The sequence below is a fragment of the Equus quagga genome, chromosome 7 (assembly GCF_021613505.1).
Source record: "Equus quagga isolate Etosha38 chromosome 7, UCLA_HA_Equagga_1.0, whole genome shotgun sequence".
NCBI classification, from domain to species: Eukaryota; Metazoa; Chordata; class Mammalia; order Perissodactyla; family Equidae; genus Equus; species Equus quagga.
Window position 1 is genome coordinate 108,894,606 of NC_060273.1, and position 20,288 is coordinate 108,914,893.

The 20,288-nt window shown below is 35.1% G+C and overlaps 2 protein-coding genes across 15 annotated transcripts in view; one reads left to right on the top strand and one right to left on the bottom strand.

The window, feature by feature from the left end:
* The window catches only part of PPIP5K2 (diphosphoinositol pentakisphosphate kinase 2), a 63,995-nt gene extending 48,679 nt beyond the window's left edge, over positions 1-15,316 (bottom strand). For 5 of the 12 annotated variants that reach the window (XM_046666029.1, XM_046666028.1, XM_046666025.1 and 2 more), the window contains exons 1-6: positions 15,127-15,314; positions 9,898-10,285; positions 6,299-6,494; positions 3,181-3,271; positions 1,876-1,961; positions 681-835 (exon numbers count right to left, since the gene is read on the bottom strand). In XM_046666029.1, coding sequence (XP_046521985.1) covers positions 681-835; positions 1,876-1,961; positions 3,181-3,271; positions 6,299-6,494; positions 9,898-10,011 — 642 coding nt within the window. In that variant the 5' untranslated portion in view covers positions 10,012-10,285; positions 15,127-15,314. Of the gene's footprint in view, positions 1-680; positions 836-1,875; positions 1,962-3,180; positions 3,272-6,298; positions 6,495-9,897; positions 10,286-15,126 lie in introns of all 12 variants that reach the window. The other 7 variants (XM_046666033.1, XM_046666032.1, XM_046666031.1 and 4 more) reach the window with 4 other exon arrangements.
* A 113-nt stretch (positions 15,317-15,429) lies between these two features.
* GIN1 (gypsy retrotransposon integrase 1) overlaps positions 15,430-20,288 on the top strand; it is a 31,643-nt gene continuing 26,784 nt past the window's right edge. For all 3 annotated transcript variants that reach the window (XM_046666035.1, XM_046666036.1, XM_046666038.1), the window contains exon 1: positions 15,430-15,557. The gene's annotated coding sequence lies outside the window, so the exon portion shown is untranslated. The remainder of the gene's footprint in view (positions 15,558-20,288) is intronic.

The following is a 20,288-nucleotide window of genomic DNA, read 5'->3' on the forward strand; positions in this document are numbered from 1 at the left end:
GACTTGATTTGCATTTATTTTACTATGGGTGCAATTTTGAGCATACTTTTATGTATATAAAATTTATCAGTATTACTTCTATGAACTACCTATTTTGGGGACCATTTTTCTAAAAGACTGCTGATCTTTATCTGAAATTTCTTTTTTTTTATTATTTATTTTTTTATTTTATTTTTTTTTCTGCTTTATTTCCCCAAATCCCCCTGGTACATAGTTGTATATCTTAGTTGCAGGTCCTTCTAGTTGTGGCATGTGGGACGCCGCTTCAACGTGGCCTGACGAGTGGTGCTATGTCCACAACTAGGATCTGAACCGAAACCCTGGAGCACTGCAGCGGAACCTGCAAACTTAAACACTCAGCCACAGGGCCGGCCCGTTTTTTTTTATTTTTATTTTTTATTTTTTTTTCCTGAAATTCTTATATAACAGATACATAAATGCAAAGTAGAAGGAAAATCAAGTAATTTTCTTGGTATTCTGTAGGTACCAATTTTGCATAAACAACATTGTGTAACCAAAACGATGCTTTGCTTTTCTAACAAAGTATATCAACTTTATTAATTTATCTCTAAATGATACATTCTTATTTAAATGCAGTATTATTAAATACTTGATTGCCTTTAGTAAAATTCATACAACAATGTATCAAGAACAACATTCACTAGGATAACAAAGGTTACCTTTCGAAAAAGCCTTTGACTTCCACCACCAGCAGATGTTGGATAATAAATGTAAACATTGTGATCTTCCGCACTGACTGGCTTTTCTACAAATGGCTTTTGGAAAACCTCTCCATTTACTTCTACATGATCTTCCCCTTCAATCAGATTGCATTCTATAAATCAAACATAATAGCAAGAAAAGTTACAGATTGTACATTATCTAGATATAATATTATTGAGGATGTTTTATACTAGAATATTGATTACAAAGAAAAGTAATAGTGGATAATGTACTGATTTGATTTGAATCAAAACTATTTATGCAAACAACATTTATGATATATCGCATTAGGAACTATAGTTGTTTTTCAAAATCTTATGGACCTGCCATTTCACCCTATCATCCCACAGAATTCAAGGTGAGATACGAAATGATACCAATAGGAAAAACTGAGAAATAATTCCATAATGCTATCATCTTCTGAAAAACATATGGGATCATTCATAACATAGATGCCATAAAACATGAAACTATTTAGTTGGAAAAGTAACCTATATGCAGAGTAAATAAGCGATCCAACCGGGAAGTCAATTTTTCACCTTGAGACAAACAAGAAAAGTTTCCTGTTACAGATAATAAATGCTTTACCTGGATTTTACCAGAAGTTTCTTTAAGGTACAATCAAGTCATCAAAATTCACGAAAATATTATCAGAATCTTAGATCTTAAGATAGAAAAGGCTTTTGTAGATTAAGTTATGTATAGTTTAGGAGCTATGTTTTGGATTACCAGGAAAATGAAGCCAAAGGTATTTGAAAATACTAATAGATAGTAATATTTCAAAATTCCTAGTCATTAGAAATTTAATCACAGCATCCCAGCATGAAGTTACTAAGATGTAGTTCAACAGTCATAGATGAATCACTTGTTTACCCCCAATCAATACAAATATTCAAATATGTAATTTAAAAATTCTTTGATTCTCAGAGATACGTCAAATGTAGACCAAACAAAAATAGGACATACAACTCCTAAATTATTAGCTAGCCTTTTAGTTTGTAGTGTCACATTTTAACTAAATATAATGCATGTTTATTTGGATCATTAAAAAAAACCTGAATAGAACACTATGACTTCTTTAAGTACATGGGAAGTGGTTCAAAAGTATGTTGTGTGACAGAAGGTACCCTGCGTACAATCTCTTACTCTTACCTTTGGGATTATTTGGGTCGCGGTTCAAAATTGCATAACGAGGAAGTAAGATACCTTCAGCTTGAAGAATACTATATACTTCTCTCCTGAAGGAAAAGGAAAACATCCTTATTATTTTATTGCTCTATTTCACAATAAGTATATTATTGTACTGTTCATAAAGTATATTACTACTGTTCTACCACTAAAAAAGGCATGTATACTCTTTTTATTTTTTAAATAAACAAATTAAGTCATTTAAAATATTGAAAAAAGGTATTCTAAGGAAATACTCAGCAATTAGAACAAAATTGTATGCACAATAAATTTTGTGGAATATTAAAATACTAATTTTTAAAACTGGGAATGTAAATGTATAAGAAAATGGTTAAAAAAAGTTGCTATACTGCAATGACAGAATATTACCTAACCATTAAAAACCTTATACTCTACAAATTTGGGAAAATTTTCACAGTATTATAAAAGTGATCCTAATTTTGTAAAATGCAAATATATGTATGCATTGCTTTCTATATGAAAAAATATGGTAGATGTAATGGCAGAGTTAAACACATGTCTTTATGCTTTTATTTTCCAAACTTCTTGAAATGAATATGCATTTACATATGTGTGTACATATTTATATTTATAATATGCAAACCTAGGAAAAATGTTTTAAAATTTTAGATATTAATAATGTTACTATCTGGAAGAAGAGAAAAAAATAAGAGAAGTACAAAAAAACTATAAAGCCTTATCTCTATAAAGCATTTTAATATATATAACCTTATATTGTAATGCTAACACACAAATAGAATGTTGGTGAAATCGGAAAGGTTCTCATCAGCGTGAAACATCAATTAAATCAAATACACAAATACATTCATATTTTACAATTTCTCTTAGAAATCCCTGCTTCTGGCCTGTTAAATGAATGCAAAGATATATAGCGAAATATTTTTCAAAATGGTTACACTTCACCATTAAAAAAAATTTAGTTAAATGAGTAAAGCCCTAATTTCATTATCAGTCACATGATAGAACAATTGTTCATAATTTTTAATGATTTAGTAGGCTCTGGAAATTAAACCTGGTTTAAGTCCTTGTCCCACTACTTGTGGAACTACTTGTAACTTTGGACAAATTGACATTCCTGATTCTCAAGTTTCTACATCTGTAAAACTGTGTATAAATACCTATATCTAAGTATCATTTCAAGGATACCATGAATTAATGTATATGAAAACACCTGATGTCATGTCAGCTTATAGATACTAAATAAATGTTAATTTTCCTTCCTTTAATTTAGTCAACTTCACCACTCACCTATCTTGTATGAGATACTGCATATTCAAGTCATTGATTACAAATGGATTCCTGAGTTTTGCATAGGCAACTGCTTTGTCCAGTGGAAATCCTAAGAACACATATTATTAACATATTCTGTACAATCTTAAGGTAAGTTGACATCTATAACTTTATCAACTTGAATTTACACCACTTCCCATAAAAGATTAACTTCATCATGCATATAACTGCTGTCTATATAAAGCATGGAATAAAACATACATAAAACTTGATTTAACTTTAGCTATTAAAAAATCCTATTTTTCCTAGTTAATTTGATTGATAAGGCACAGCAAGCCAGTGGTTATATAACCAAATTTAGAGCACTGACATGTTAGTCACTGCCTGTTTATTCAGTCACTTGACAGAAGGTAAGATTAACTCATATACAAACAGAAATCTATACACATAAGTGTATCACAGTCACCTGATGATTTTTAAAAAATATATACAATTCTTCTTAAGTATTTCGATGCTTATACATATAAATGAGCTGCTAATTCAAAGAATTTATGCATCTTTAAAAATAGCAGCAAAAACAAAAATCAATTCATACAACAAATACACTTAAAATATAAAATATATGAGTAGAATCATGCTTGCTGTTACTAGGTCAATGTTAAGATATCAAAAGTTAACTCCCTCAAATTTCTAGACTTTGGTAAAGTTACTAATTACAATGAAAACAAATTGAATGGCAGATATAGCAAGAAGAAATCCAAAAAACAATCTAAAGAATTTTAATGATTATACTTCACTCTCTGTTTTGACACTAAAAATCTCCAATCTTATCCATCAATACATATTATTAAGAGAGGCAGTGTACCATGGAGGTTAAGAGCATAAACCAGGGTTCAAATCCTGGCTCCATCTTTCACTAGCTATGTGACCTTGGGCAAACTTATTTAACATCTCTTGGCACCTGATTCCTGGCTATAAACGGATATTATACCAATCTTCTGTAGTAGAGCTTTTGAGGAATTAAATAAGAGTGTATATAAAACAGCACAACACCTGGCATAGTAAGTGCTCAATAAATGTTAACTATTATTATTCCTTTAATGACAATATTTTAATGAAGGAAAAGGGTAAAAATCAGCAAGCACGCATAACTTTAGCATTTAACTATAGTACACTAGAGTACACCTGTAAAGACACTGTATTTTGTAGTATTATCAGAATAATTAGTAGAGGAAATACTAAAGCATATTGAATTTAAAAAACAAACAGAAAGCTACGTCAGTTAAAAATTTACTGCTAAATTCCTGTTAGTTTTTAAGATTTAAACAGAAGTACTCCATACCAAGAATCATTGGCCACAAATTACAAACCCTTCAAGTTTCATAAAGACTCTCAGAAGAATTCAACACTTGTAAAGACGTTTCAACGTCTATGAATCGAAGCCTCCTAACAGGATTCAGCAAATTGGAAACAGCTACACAGTCAGTTCCTGCTTTTGTTGTTGTTGTTACAGAGGAACTTTTTCCTTACCAAGAGGTAGCACATGGGATGTGACCTTAGATAGCACCTAGTTCCTACAGGCAAACAGCTCTTATTGGAATAACCATATTGTAGTAAGGGAAGAACACCTTACCCTCAAGGATAAGCAAATTTTAAGATTCTCTGAAATGAGGGATTCAGTCTGTAAGGACCAGGGTCTTGGCTTCTTTATGAAATAATGAAAATCAACATAGGCTATGGGAGCACAAAAAGTCTCAGCCACGTTCCATCCCCTTCTTGCTGATGGAGATGCTTCTTGGACACCTAACTAAAGCGAGACTTTAACACAGCTCAGGACTACATATTTTGAGAACAATTTAATATGAATACATTTATAATTGAGCACACATCTTTTAAATTATAGTTCTTAGTGAGAAATCCACTTAATTCACAGATTCTTCTAACTTTTCAGGTATACACTTAACAATAAGTTTGATTAGTGGACTTTACTATGAACTAATACTTTACTATCAAGTCATACTTAAGCTTAATTGACATTTCAGTTTGATTTATAAATGATAGCAAGTAAAATCTAAAATTCAAATATTGAGTTCGTAAGAAATAAAGTATGAATATGTGTATGAGGAATGATAGAACATTTTCTACATGGCAAAAGCATAGGGGACTAAAATACTCAAGAATTTATCCTAAGAAATTTAGAGTTGAAAACAAAGATATACATTCAAAGAGTTCATCACAACCTTTTTTTTTAATATTGAAATCTGGAAACCACCTGTTGGCTATCGGTTAAATATGTTATAGTATATCCACACAATGATACACTACAACGCCATTAAAAATCAAGTTTTTGAAGAATGATATGGAGGGGAAAAAAACCTCATGATATAATTAGTGAAAAAATTAAATATATATTATAGTACTAAATTTGTTTTTATAAAACACACAGAGGGGCCGGCCCAGTGGCACAGCAGTTAAGTGTGCACATTCTGCCTTGGCGGCCTGGGGTTTGCCGGTTCAGATCCCAGGTGCAGACATGGCACCTCTTGGCAAAAGCCATCCCGTGGTAGACGTCCCACATACAAAGTAGAAGATGGGCATGGATGTTAGCTCAGGGCCAGTCTTCCTCAGTGAAAAGAGGAGGACTGGCAGCAGTTTGCTCAGGGCTAATCTTCCTCAAAAAAAAAAACAAAACAAAAACCCACACATAGAGGGGCCAGTCCACTGATGCAGTGGTTAAGTTTGCATGTTCTGCTTCAGTGGCCCGAGGTTTGCTGGTTCAGGGTTTGGATCCCGGGTGCAGATCTATGCAATGCTTATCAAGCCATGCTGTGGCAGGCGTCCCACATATAAAGTAGAGGACGATGGGCATGGATGTTAGCTCAGGGCCAGTCTTCCTCAGCAAAAGGGGGAGGATAGGTGGCAGATGTTAGATTGGGGCTAACCTTCCTCAAAAAAGAAAAAAAAAAACCACATAGGCAAAAAGACTGGAAAGATATATATCGAAATAACATCACCTATCTGTGACAGTGGGTGAGTTTAAATTTATTTTTCTATTTTACCTAATATTCTACAATTAATATGTATTAGTTTTATAATCAGAAATGATAAAGGAGTTTCCCTCCCCATTCTTTAATACCTTTAGAATGGAAAGAAATAAGACAATCGCATAAAGGCCAGTTTTCCACTGGTTCATTCAAAATAACATCCTCCTCAAATACTACTACTGTGATGTATTTAAATAAGGAGATCCGTTCAAGAATTTCCTTCATTGGTTTGGATTTGGATTTCTTTGCCATGGAACATATTCCAACCACAATCTGCCTTTCCGGTGGCTAAAACAGAAAAGAAACAAAAACTCAGGTTGACTTCACAAGAACTCCAAAGTACAGCAATCTTACATCTTTCTGAGAAGTAGATGAGGCATGTCATGAATCAATAAAAGTAACACATCAACCAAAAAAGGCATCTTTCAAAATTATGTCATTGTTATAGTAAACAAGCTTTCTACAAAAGTGTGGAAAAAATTTTAAAACAAAAAAACTTTCAGATGTCGTTACTATTTTCATTCAGATTTCAAACTTAAACAAGTACTCCTTCTTTAACTGTCTCTAGCATTTATTTACCTTCCTCACACTAGAAAGGGGCAAATAAGGGCAAGATTGTATCTAATCTAAGTAAAAAGGCCAATAAAAGTGAGAAAAAATTATCTTGCCTAAAATATGATGTTGTTCTGACTACAAAGCTATACAGTATTAAACTATTTTTGTAGATTGAGCTTGAATATTAGGTGGTCACCAATGACAACTTGGAAGGAAATTTTGGAGAAAGCCACATTGCTAACAGAGGTGTCAATGTTCTTTGACAACCTAATCGTCATACTCGATATTCCTGTTTAATGGTGTTGGTCATCTCTTGTACCCACGTTACAGCTCAAAGGCCATGATTTAGCCTGAAACTAAAAAAAGCAGGATATAGAAATAATAACTTATGAGTAGCTCATGGGTTTATAAAATTACTTAAGATTCATTCTGAGGTCTTTGCAGTTAGGTGCTTAGAGTTTTATCGAATATCTAAAGCGTGACCAGTTTTTCATTTCAATTCTCTCTCCTCCATGATATTTTATATATTTCCTATGACATTATAATCTTGCTCAAAAGTATTTTACCAGACTTTATGTTATTATAAATCTAAGAATAAAATTGGATATAACATCAGAATTAAATCGTTATTCTTCTTCAGCTGAGAACTATATTTCTTCACTGCCTCCTCTAACTCATATGAAATTTAGAGTCCAAATTGGTATTGGATTTGACTGTAAATCAAACAGACCGTAAATCCTAACCTCCCTGGTTAACCTGTAATCCTATAAAACCTCCCTTTTATGTTTCCTTACTCAATTTTTTTCTGATCAAAAGCCTCGACATAGCTCATTATGATGTTCCTAAAGTAGATTTCTCCAAATAAAAGAACTCAACCTAACATTTCATGCTGCTTTACAGTTAAAATAAAAAGACTAATATGTTAAGTTTTGTTTACTAACTATAGATCTACTCAATGAATATCTGTTCATTGGCTAAGATAAACTGGAAACATTCAAGTTTAAAATGTACAAATAAACCTATATTAAGACAAAATTAGAGAACATTCCTATTAGGTAAAACCTCAGAAGCATGAAAATAATTTTTTAAGCAGATCTAAGTTATTTTATTAGATTTAATGTCTAAAATAGAATTTACATCTTTGAAATCTTAAAAACAGGAGAATGATCTGGGACAAATCATTTTACCAATCTATAGGTCAAATGAACTATATCAAGTTCCTCAAAAGTGACAACTATGTATCCTGAATGCAAACTCAATATAATTAGTACCAATATTCCAAGAACTATGCTAAGTGCTAGCGAGTTAGATATACAGAAACAACCTGTTCTCAAAATACTTTGACTCTAAAGGGGAACACAGTATTGATACAGTACATTATGATACATGGAATACAAGTATAGATGTCAAGGTATAGAAACAGTACTGAGGAAGAAGTGTTTGAGTTTCTCACGGAGAAAAGAGCAGGAGAGTGGGAAGAGTGAACAACACGAAATCTGAGCAGGGTTTTGAAGAATGAAAAACAATTCATAAGGCACCCAAAAATAAGGGCATTTCATAGAGATGAAGAAGTACCTACAACAGCATGGCGCTGTGGTACAATGGGATGGAACATGAGGGGAAAAAAATTTGATATTGCTAAAACATAAAAGGTAGAAGGGATGAGAGACAACTACAGTTCTAGATATAAACGAGAGAGAAAAGTTCTTATATGTAAGAAGGCTGGACTTGATTTAGCAGTAGTGTTCACAGTGTGTTCAGAAGACCCCTAGAGAAAAAGGGCAAGGGTAGCAGAGCCTGAGCCCGTAGTACTTTCTCGTCTAAGTCAGCCAGAGAAGCTCTGCTTTTATGTTTTACTTACTGGACTTCTAGATAAGACTTAAGATGAAGAAAAATTTTGGCTGGTAAGATAAGCTTGAAAATCATTATTTTTTTCCTGGGGTGAAGTGGGTGGGTAGGATAGGTTTTAAATGAGTGACAGTTTGATTTGCATTTCAGACATGTGTAACTGCATTGTGAAAAGTGTTGGTAAATAACTATGAAAAAGAATTTAAAGAGTTATCTAATAACTATTTTTGGTTTGTTTTTATTACTTTTGCCAAATATAAAGGTTTTCGTTTTTTGTTTTTTTTAAAGATTTTACTTTTCCTTTTTCTCCCCAAAGCCCCCAGGTACATAGTTGTGTATTTTTAGTAGTAGGTCCTTCTAGTTGTGGCAGGTGGAATGCCGCCTTCAGCATGGCTTGATGAGTGGTGCCATGTCCGCACCCAAGATACGGACCGGCGAAACCCTGGGCCACCGAAGGGGAGTGCAGGAACTTAACTACTCGGCCATGGGGCTAGCCCCAGGTTTTTGTTTTTAAAACAAAATTCTCTTTCCAATTGGAAATAAGAAAAACAAATATATTATAAGTTTATATTTTAAATCAGTTCTCAGAATAAAGCAATCTCTACTTATAAAGGGAAAACGATGATGAAAAAGCAAAAGGTTGGGCTAATGTAACTATAGCAAAACGAACATAATAAATGTGTGTTACTCCTAAAGATCCTGTATGGATATACACTCTAACAGATGACATCAGAAAGAGAACAAGACTTACACACACACACCTGTAGATACCTGAGTAGCCTCTCCTTCTGACCACACAGTTTAAAGACTACTGAATAGTTAAAAAACAGGGATATCCTCAGGTCAACCACCACTTGTGCTGACAACATGACAAACCTAATGAGGCTGGTTAAGTAGTCCTTCTTTAGTATCTTTAAAATTATTTCCTTCTACTTCTTTATCTTGACCTATTTGTTACGTCCTTTTATACACAAGAAAAGCTTTTGATTTATAGCCACTTTTTCTACCCAAGTCTGTGTCATGCTAGGCACATCACTGAAAGATACCAAAATAGGCCCATTAAACAACTTAAAAGTCTAACCCTCAACTGTATTTCTTCATACACCATAGATTCAGTAATGTTACTCATGAAAGAAAATATGCTTTTTCAGTTTAAAATATTTCCAACAAATTTCTATGTGAGAAAAACATCTTCACAATTTCAGATAATAGTATTAATTCACGTTAACAGTGATCAGTAAAGTCTATTTCTTACTGGTCTTCTCTCACCAAACAAGCAAACACTTACAGACTCATCCTCTTCCTCCTCATCTTCATCTGCATGGTGGAAGAAATGTCGATAATTTCCAGGGTTTATTTCTGTATCTTCAGGCCCAACAAAGAATCTGGGGGCTTCACTCATTTTTATTTCATTTGATAGAAATATAATTTAAATGTGCTATACTAAAACGGCTTCTAAATAAACAGCCGCAGAAGAAAGCATTCTCTCTATACTAGCTGACACATAGGTCTGCTGCAGCTTGCTTCTGCTTATACAGCCACTTGAAAATTGTGATGACAGTTAGTTGGCAAACATTCTTTCCTTCTCAGATATCATTGCTTCATTGTTGATGCAGCTTAAAAGACAAAGACAGTAAGGCTATTGCTTTCATGAGTTGATACAGCAATCTTTTTACCTAAAATGAAATGAAAGAAATAATTTTGGAGACAGTACTTTAAAATATTCATGTAAAAATAATTTTAAATGACACTTGTAAAATCAGTATCAACAACTTGACGCATACCTCCAAAACACATTTTTTCCATAAAATTAAGAAATTAAGACTCTGATCTTCAGTAACATACATCTTAGCAATTTGACAAATTGATACAAAATAACAACTACACACTAAATTTCTCAAGCCCAAAAATATCTAACAAATTAGAAGAAAATTATTCAAATTATAACAAAATTATGTTAAAAGCTACATCCCTCTGTACATAGGTCAGTAATATCTGAATGGAATGGAAAAGAATAAAATGTAATGTGGGTTTAAAAACCATTGACAGCTATACATTAACCTGAAATTATATTAAATCAATTTTAGAAAGGCTTCAATTTATAAAAGTTCAGTTTGTAAACAGGTTTTTTAAGGAAAATAACCATTTGGCTTTCTGGTCTCATATATTAATCAACAAAAGAAGATCAGAACAAAAAGTAGATTTCATTATAACAGCAGCTCTCAAACTTTTAGAAGTCAAAGACTCTCTGGCAAATCTAATAAAATCTATGGGTCCTCTCCTCAGAAAAAAAATGCACATGTGCACTAAATCCTACAAGCAATTGTTTGTCATTGACTGACATCCAAACTCTTCCACATAAACTGATGTCCATGAACATCAGTTTAAGAATTAACATATAACAGTGATACAACCTCAAAATATTTTTTACTAAAGCTGTTTACATATACGTGTTCCTTGCTCATATTAGAACTAATTACCTACCAAGACTACATATCAAATGCTTCCTTTGATTACTGGTAATATAAGAAATTACTTGATCAAATATTCTTAAGAAGAGTTGAATGATATGCAAGATACAATTGAAAAGCATAACTCCAAAAGTCCTATTCCTAAAGATCTAATTCTAGTTTAACTGGGGGCTTCCTATGAAACATGAAAACTAGTTTACCCATCCAGGCTTGATTTTATCCATCTTTATAATTAAAATTACACAGTGTTATGAAATTTAAAACAGTTTGTGAGTAAAGAATAAAAGTAGAAATAATTCATTTTACAAATCAATGCCTTCATGTGTGTGGTGACGGACTGTAATCAGTCTTTGGGCGGTGAACATGATATAATCTACACAGAAATCAAAATACAACGATGTACACTTGAAATTTATATAATGTTATAAACCAACGTTACCACAATTAAAAACTAAGTAAATAAATGCCCTTCACTCCTACTCCCTTTGCACTGTTTTATATATACAAGATGCTTGCTGAAAAAGAACAACAAAAGCTTTCAATTGCTATAAAACTTGATGGCAGCGTATAAGCTGACCTCAGTTCTGGTTTTGTTATCAAACACCCTTTGGTTTCTTTTTACTTTCTTACTCCTCCCATCTAAAAACAGCTCTAATATTTCAATAGTGGGAAGGGCACAACTTTTGGAGTCAGATATACTTATTTAAATCTGTCACTATGTAACAGGCAAATTATGCTAGTTTCTCTAGGTCTCAGTGTCTTCATCTGTAAAAAAAGGGGATATCATAACACCCTGTAATTCCGTGACGACTGAGTAGCATAAGTGTTTAGCATATACTAAACACTCAATAAACCTCAGCTTCTACAGGCACTCTATAAACCAAGCTCCTAATGTAATGTGCAAAACTAACAGAATGAATATTGCTGATTATTTATTGAAGTGAATATATTTATTCAACAAATACTTTTCACTTGTTATAGAAGGCACAGTATTGAGTGCTGATGATATAAAATCACAGTAAACATGGCACTTTTTCTCGTTTTATAAATGCTTAAAGTACATAACGTCCATCATTTCATTATAATTAAACCAAATACAGTTTATGCATATAGCATTTCCACATTATTCAACATTTTGATCAAACTACATCCTTGGTCATGAATTCCAAAATATGTAATTATTTAGCCTTAAAGATATTGCATTATTCAAACAACAGACTTGAGTCTGTCTTCTGGGATGCTTGTAAAAACTCATGTTACTAAACCTACCACAAATTTTCTGAAGCATTTCCTAACTAGAGAATCTATATTTTAACAAATGGATGTGCGGCCAGGTTTGGGAGTCTCTTTAAATCTGTGCCAAAGAAAAATACTACCTAACCCTGATTTCTAAATTTGAAATTTGTACCATGCTACTAAAGTATCCACACTCAAAGCAGTGGTTCTCAAACTTTCACAAGCATCAGAAATCACCTGGAGGGCTTGCTAAAACACTGAACTAAAAAGACTGGGAGTCGGGGTCGTTAGTCTGCTTTCCTGAAAGTTCCAAGGTGATACTGATGCTGCTGGTCAGGGAATCACACTTTGAAAAAACTTAGAAACTTTTCTCATAATTGCTCAGCTCTGTGTCCTTAACTAAGTTATTGAAACTCTCCAGTCACCATCTGTAAAATGGAATGATAAATCTCATAGATTGTTTTGAAGATTAAATGACAATCAGACACCAGAGCAATTAGCACATGGTAAGGACTCAGTAAATGTTAGCTGTTTATATATCATGTTAGCTGTTGCTCTAAGACAGATTTCTGAGCTAAACTAAACTGGCACAGAACAAATACAAACAATTCCATTTAGAATGTACCTATTCACCTCCCGTGTAATGAAGCCACAGAAACTTCTCTTTGCCACTGCTGCTGCTAAAGACCTCATTAAACTTTTTTTCCAGTCTTACCACACTGCTTGAGACTCTCATGGACACCAGTGCCTGAAATAAACAGTCATCTCCTTCACATCTTTAATGGTCATGGTCAAAGCTACCTAATTCTTAAAACGACACCTTGGATCATCCATCGGTCCAATGTAGTGTTCAGAACCACCTCCCTTACCTAAACTTAAAATCTTTGCAAGCCATCACTGTAGCCCTTTCTATAGGTTCTCAGGAGCCCAACTATGAACTAGTAAATCTCTGCTCCCCAAATCAGAGAAAATAGGAGTCCCAGCTTCTGCTGCTCAGCCTGAACACAGACACACAACCAGTTTTCCTGAAATCCTAAAAGCATTTTCCAGTGGAAACACTTAAAAATGGTGACTCCTTTCCAGGGATCCATTACTACAGCTACATAATAGGTTATTAAATAGGCTTCTGCAGGGTGGCAAAGGCAGCCAAGCATCATTTACAAAATTATTTATACAAAAAGGACCATGCCAAGTTCCACACAATTTTCACATTAATTTCTTTCTTTCTTCAAACATTCATGCAATATCTTTTTGCTGAGTCTGCTTTTCCTTCTAACTGGAATTCACTACTCTCCTTGAAAGTTCCTATTTCTCCCTCAATAACCAACTGGGAAGTCCTCAGTGAATGCTTTTCTGACAACTATCACACCTCTGCCAGTCCCAAACACACATCAGCACCCTCTCTCATCTTCTATGTTCCACAAAGCATTCTGGAGTATCCAAATTATCTGTTTCCATTAGAGTTAGGGTTTTTCCTCTCCAGCTTTTTATTATGAAAAAATTTCAAATATTCAGAAAAGTTGAAAGAACAGTTCACTATAAACACCCATCTACCCAGCAACAGACTCAACAATTACTAACATTTTGCCATATTTACTCTCTATTTATACATACACATACCACGTTTGCTGTACCATTTGAAGGTTGCAGATATCAACACATTTCCTAAATACTTTAGTATGCATCTCCTAAAAAGGACATCCCCCTACATAACAATATCATTTCCACTTAAGAAAATTAATAGTTCCATAATACTATTTATATGTAGTTGGTTGTGTGGGAGCTTTTGGAGAACAAGGACCTACTTTATCTGTCTTCCCAGCACTTACTTGGTGCACAGTACCTACTTGGGTGATCAATAAAAGTTCTGCCAATTGTCCAGTTTAAACAAATAATAGTTTAAATAAATAAACTGAACAATTAAATGAGAATAATAATCTAATACACCTCACGGAATTGTTGAGGTGTATGGGAGATAACATGTAAAACACTTGGCACGGTTAATGGCAGTTATCGTTATTCTGTTTGCCTGAAACAAAAACTTTATTTTTCATTGAAGAATTTTCAAAAGCAAAACAAAACCCTATGCCAGTGTGGAGTAAGGATGCTGGGTGCTAAATCAGCCATATTTCCTATCTCCACGGCTAAGCCTCCCAGCACGCTAAAGCAAGACTAGTGTTACCCACACGACTACAAAGGTCGCAAACTCCCAGGAAGTCGCCGAGAACCCAGTAAGTGAGATGCAATGGTCGCCACCTGGCTCGAAGCGCGCGAGCAGGCAACCCTCTCCAACCGCTGAGGGGCGGCAGCGACCTGCAGCCTCCGTCCTGACACTGGAATGCTGCAACGCGTGGAGCCTTTGTTCTTTGGCAGTGGGGGTGGAGGCGCAGAGGAGCAAAGAGATAAAGACTGAGGAATGAAAATAAAAATAGCCACCTCTGTCCGCAGCAGTGCCCAAACTCGAGGTTGCCTACGCGGGTGGAGCGAGCTCGCAGCCTGGAGTACCAGAAGCAGCTCGACAGTTCCCTGCCAGCTGAGCTGAACCCTCTGGCTTCTCAACCCCAAGAAATGAAATAGGGAAGCAAGGGAGGAGCAGAAGGAGGGGAAATGAAGAGGCGACAAGACGCTCCGGACTGTGCTGTCACTCCTCCACGCCCACACTGCCCTCCGCTCCGGCGCTGGCGCTCAGAGGAGTGCGTGCCGAGGCGCCGCACAGCCGCCCGGAGACCAAATCACCGCCCAGCAAGGGCCGCCAACCTGGGGCGACCAGGTTCCGCATGTCAGGGCTCCTTCGGGCTCGGGGCTCTCACCTGCCACGCTGCGGTCGCCACGCGAGCTGCTGGAGATGGCCGAGCCCTTGCAGGTCTCGGTTTCTCCGTTAATGCCGGGGGCGGTAGGGAGGTGTGGGTCAAGAGACTCCAGCTGTGAGCGTGGACGTGGGTCTCCCCTCTTCAGCAGCTGCTGAAGGACCACACAGAGGGACCTCTGCACCCCACTACTACATCTAGCCAAGCTTGGGCACGCCTCTTTTTCGCCCGCCTTGGGTCTCCCACGCAAACCTCACCGGGCGGAACAACTTCCGGCAGAAGCCAAACGATCCACTCTAATTTTCCGTGACCCAAGCGCTCCAGTCCCCATAAGTACCCACCTCTTAACGGCACGGGTAGTTCCGCTTCCGGCAGCATCAGATAAGTCGCGAGAGGAAGCTTAAATTCTGTCGCTTGCATTTAGGACCACTTCGGTGAGTGGTCGTTCTGGTGTGCTTTGTCATACCTAATGATTTTTAAAGTGAGGCGTGACCTGACAATTTCAAAACCATTCGCGTCGCCTAGCCTAAGGAAGGGTGGAATTGACTCCGGATATTTGCGCAGGCGCCCTTGGGGCGGGAGGGCCTTGCTAGGGCGTTGCGGTGTCCCGAGGCAGCTGAGCAGAAAAGGGGCGAGTTCAGTTGTCGGGCTTGGGGAGATGCCGACTCGGTGGAACCGGGTTTTACTTAATGGTCGTTTTCCTGCTTGTGCTAAGTTTAACTGGACCTTGCCCTTAAGAATTAGTTAATGGGCCAACTAAACGCTCTGTTAATGCTCCCTCGCAATTAATGTAGCGTCCGAGACTTTGAGCAAATTCAAAAGTTGATTGCGGCACTTGGCTGATACTAAAGGATTCTCCCCCTTACTTTATCACAGTTGTCATTTAATCTGAAATATTACGCTTTCCCCCAAATTAAAATCTGTGGAGGGGAGAAACGCGAGCTCAGGGAGAATCTTGTCTCGTAGTTTTAAGGGAAAAGACACTATCTCCGTGTGGCTTTTTATTGAATGAGAGTTTCTGAACCAAAGTAGACATAATTTTCAAAATGGAAATTCATTTATCACATGGGGCTTTGTGTGTATGCGTATGGAGATGAAGGCATTTTAAACGATTTTGTACGTTGAAGTGAAACATTGTAGAGAAATGTCTACTGTATTTAGATTTCCCAGTCTTTGGCCTTACGTAAAATTGTGTTCTTCCATATTTCAGAGATTGAAATAGAATAATTGAGAAGTAAAAATTTTGATCCCAAATTAACATGTTTATTGAAATATTAACAGATTTTAAGTTGGAAGAAATGCGTATTATAGCCTTTTAGAGGCTTAAATTGGTAGCCATGATGGGTTTTGCCCTTAGTGAAACAGTTAAATCCTGATTTTAAAGTGGTGACTGTCTTTATTGCACATACAGGATAAAATTACTAAGGGAATTAAATAATAAGTATTTACACGAGTATTTATTGATTTTATGTGATGCCGTACAGGGACATTGTGTAAAAAGCTCAACCAGATATGATCCTGACATTTCCTCTTGCATAACTGGAAGTTGCCACGTGCGACCTTCACTATCTTTCTTACTCCAGTGTGTTTTAATACACAAGCAATTATTATTTTAACAAAACTTATTGAAAATATGCGCATATCCAAAGAAGGCCTAATATAATCTTCATTTTTATAATTCAAACCATTTAACTCTCCCAATCATTTAATAATATTTGGGTATAGGAAGATAGTTTATTTATGTTTGTTCCAAATATTACAGCTTAAAACCATTTTCTCATATTAAATACTTAAATAGACGGTTTCCAGGGAACAAATGGTGAATATACTTTGAAAAGAAAAGACTACTGGTTCCTTAAGTTATTACCGTACGTAAATAACAAATATTAGCAGCAAACTTTAGCCATCTACTTAAAAGCTAATTTTTTGTGAACTGATTTTTCTTTCTTACACACTTTTTCACTTGTCCTTGTCATCTGTCATTACTGCCAGAACTAGAAGCTTAGACTATAATCTCATTATAAAGTATACAACTTTTGAGTCTTCTGGGTTTTGTCGTTACCCATAAAACATTATAAACATTGCAATAAAACATTAGTTACAATTAATGAAAGGAATGAGATTTTTAAGGCTTTTTCTTTATACAGATTTTGAGAAAAGAAAGGGTTCTGTGTTACTTTGAGCGGCTTCATATGGATGATAATACTTAAATATTTTAACAGTGATTATCTATTGCTTTACCATTTGCAAAGCACTTTTCAAATCCATTATCTTAGTGATCCACATAATTGTGAAAAAGGAGGGATAAGTATTGTCCTTTTTCCAAACGTGGATACTGAAGCCTAGGTATGTCACCCCCTAGAAATTCTGACTCCTAAAAGCCTTACTACCTTTTTAAGCACATCCTACTTGTAGTGCCATGTATATGCTAGAGAAGTTATGTTTTCTGAAGGGAAGTAATAGTTATCTTTGGAACACGTGGTCTTTTTTAGTTCAGTGCTCCCCCTCCTGTCAGGAAATGCAAGTAATTCTTTATTCATTCACAAGTAGTTGAATGTCCACAGCATCCCAGACACCGTGTGAAACAATGTAAACATTAAAAATTAATAAGACCTTCTCATTCCTCATTTATAATCTATTTATTACAAAAAACACTTTATAACTTTTCTAGCAGAGGCCTGAACCAAGTATTATGAAAGCTAAGGATGACAAATAATTATTAGTGTAGCAGGGGGAAAAAACGTGAAATTTGAAGCAGCAGAGACCAAGGTTCAGATGTCAGCACAGGCACTCTCTTAACTGTGTTGCCTTGAGTAAACTGGATAATTTCTCTGAACCTCCATTTTTGTATCTACTCAATGGATGTAAGACTCGTACCTACTCCATAGAATGTGAGGATCATCGCATAAAGTACTGTATAAAGTTCTCAATTAAAGAATTGCTTTTGTAGTTATTTAAAAGATTTCAAAAATTTTTTAAAAATTATTTCCTCTCCCTATAGTTTTGGCTTTTCGAGATGTCATATACATAGTAGCAAATAATATGTTAGCCTTTCGTATCTGGCTTCTTTCACTTAGCATGATGATCTTGAGATTCATCTGTATTGTTAGGTGTGTTAGTAGTTTGTTCCTTATCAATGCTGACTAGTATTCCACAGAGTGGATCTACCACAATTTGTTTATCCGTTCACTAGTTGATAAACATTTGGATTGTTTTCAGGTTTTGGCTCTTATGAATAAAGCTTCCAGAAACATTCATATATAGATTTCTGTGTGGACCTATACTTTCCTTTCTCTTGGGTTAAAACTGTTTTCCAACATATTTGCACTAGTTTGTATTTTCGCCAGCAATGCTCTGCACCTTGGTAGTACTTAGTATTCTTAGATTTTCTTTTGTTGTTCTTTGCCATTTTGATGGATGTGTAGTGGTAGCTTATTGTGGTTGTAATTTACATTTTTCATTGTCTAATGGTATTGAGCATCTTTTCGTGTGTTTATTTGCTAACCATATCTTCTTTGATGAAGTGTGTGTTCAAATCTTTTTCCCATTCTTTGAATTGGATTGTTTTCTTATTATTGAGCTTTGAGAGTTCTTTATAAATTCTGGACACAATTTATTATAATGTGTACTACAAATATTTTCTCAAACTGTGATTTCTCTTTTTATTTTCTTAACAGTATCTTTATAAGAACAAAAGTTTTAATTTTTTCTTTTATGGATGGTTCTTTTTGTTTGCTGTCTAGGAACCTAAGCTCACAAAGATTTTCTTTTTTGTTGTCTTCTAGAATTCTATAGTTTTAGATTTTATATTTAGGTCTATGCCCCATGATGAGTTAATTTTTACAGATGGTGCTCATTATCAATTGAAGTTCATCTTTTTTCATTTAGATAGATAGTTGTTCCAGCATCATTTGTTGTAAGTACTATCCTTTCTCTATTGAATTACCTTGGTACCTTTGTTGAAAATCAATTTGCCATTTCTATGTAGCTCTGTTTCTGGACATTCTATTTCTGTTCCATAGATCAATGGCTATCATTTTGCCAATACCACACAGTTGTGATTACTATAGTGTTAAAGGAAGTCTTGAAACCAGGTACTGTAAATTCTTCAACTATGTTCTTGTTTTTCAAACTTTTTTAGCTATTCTAAGTCCTTTGGTTTTCCATGTCAACTTTAGAATCAGCTTGTCAGTTTCTACAAAAGAGCTTGCTGGGGTTCCAACTGCGTTGCATTAATTCTGTAGATCAGTTTGCAGAGAACTCACATTTTAGTGAGTTTATCCAGCTTTTTCTCTTTGTCAGGGTGGAAGTGACTGTTTTTCCAGCTTTCAGCATTCTAGACAGAAGATTATATTGGAATTCTTTTCATGCTATTTCAGAAAGGAATAATTTGCTTACATTGTTGAGTATTATAATTTACCAATTTCAAGCTAAGTTAACCTTTTTTTTTTTTTTTAATACTTTTTGGTGAGGAAGATTGGCCCTGAGCTAACATCTGTTGCTGCTCTTCCTCTTTTTTTTTTTCCCTCCTCAAAGCCCCAGCACATAGTTGTATATCCTAGTCATAAGTCATTCTAATTCTTCTGTGTGGGTTGCTGCCACAGCATGGCTTGATGACCAGTGTGTAGGTCCGTGCCCAGGATCTGAACCAGCAAACCTAGCCCACTGAAATAGAGTTCACGAATTTAACCACTCGGCCATGGGGTGGCCCCTAAGTTAATCCTTTGAAGTCTTTTTCTTATCTGGAAAATGGGAGGTTGAATCACAATCTCCAGGCTTCCTTTCAGTTCTTTAGCCAAGATCTAATTTTTCTGTGCATAATGTGATATATTTAATTTTTCAAAAATCTGATCATATTTCTTTACTTCTTGAAAATTAAATATATTTGTATTATCCTTTGCTATGTTATATTTCTGTGAAAGATGCCAGGGAATGGAAATAATGAAATAAACTGACCCTCCTGTTAATAATAATTAGTCTTTCACATTAGAAAGCCTTACTTCATGAACTTATTGGAAGCTAGAAATACATATCACCAAGCATGATGTATGTGATTTAAGAAGTGTAAAAATTAATTTTGCAAAGAGAAAAATCAAATAGGAAACCTCATTCTTTTGTGAAGTTACCTCTTGCCTTTTTTCTTTATTTAGGAAGTGCTTGGAAAA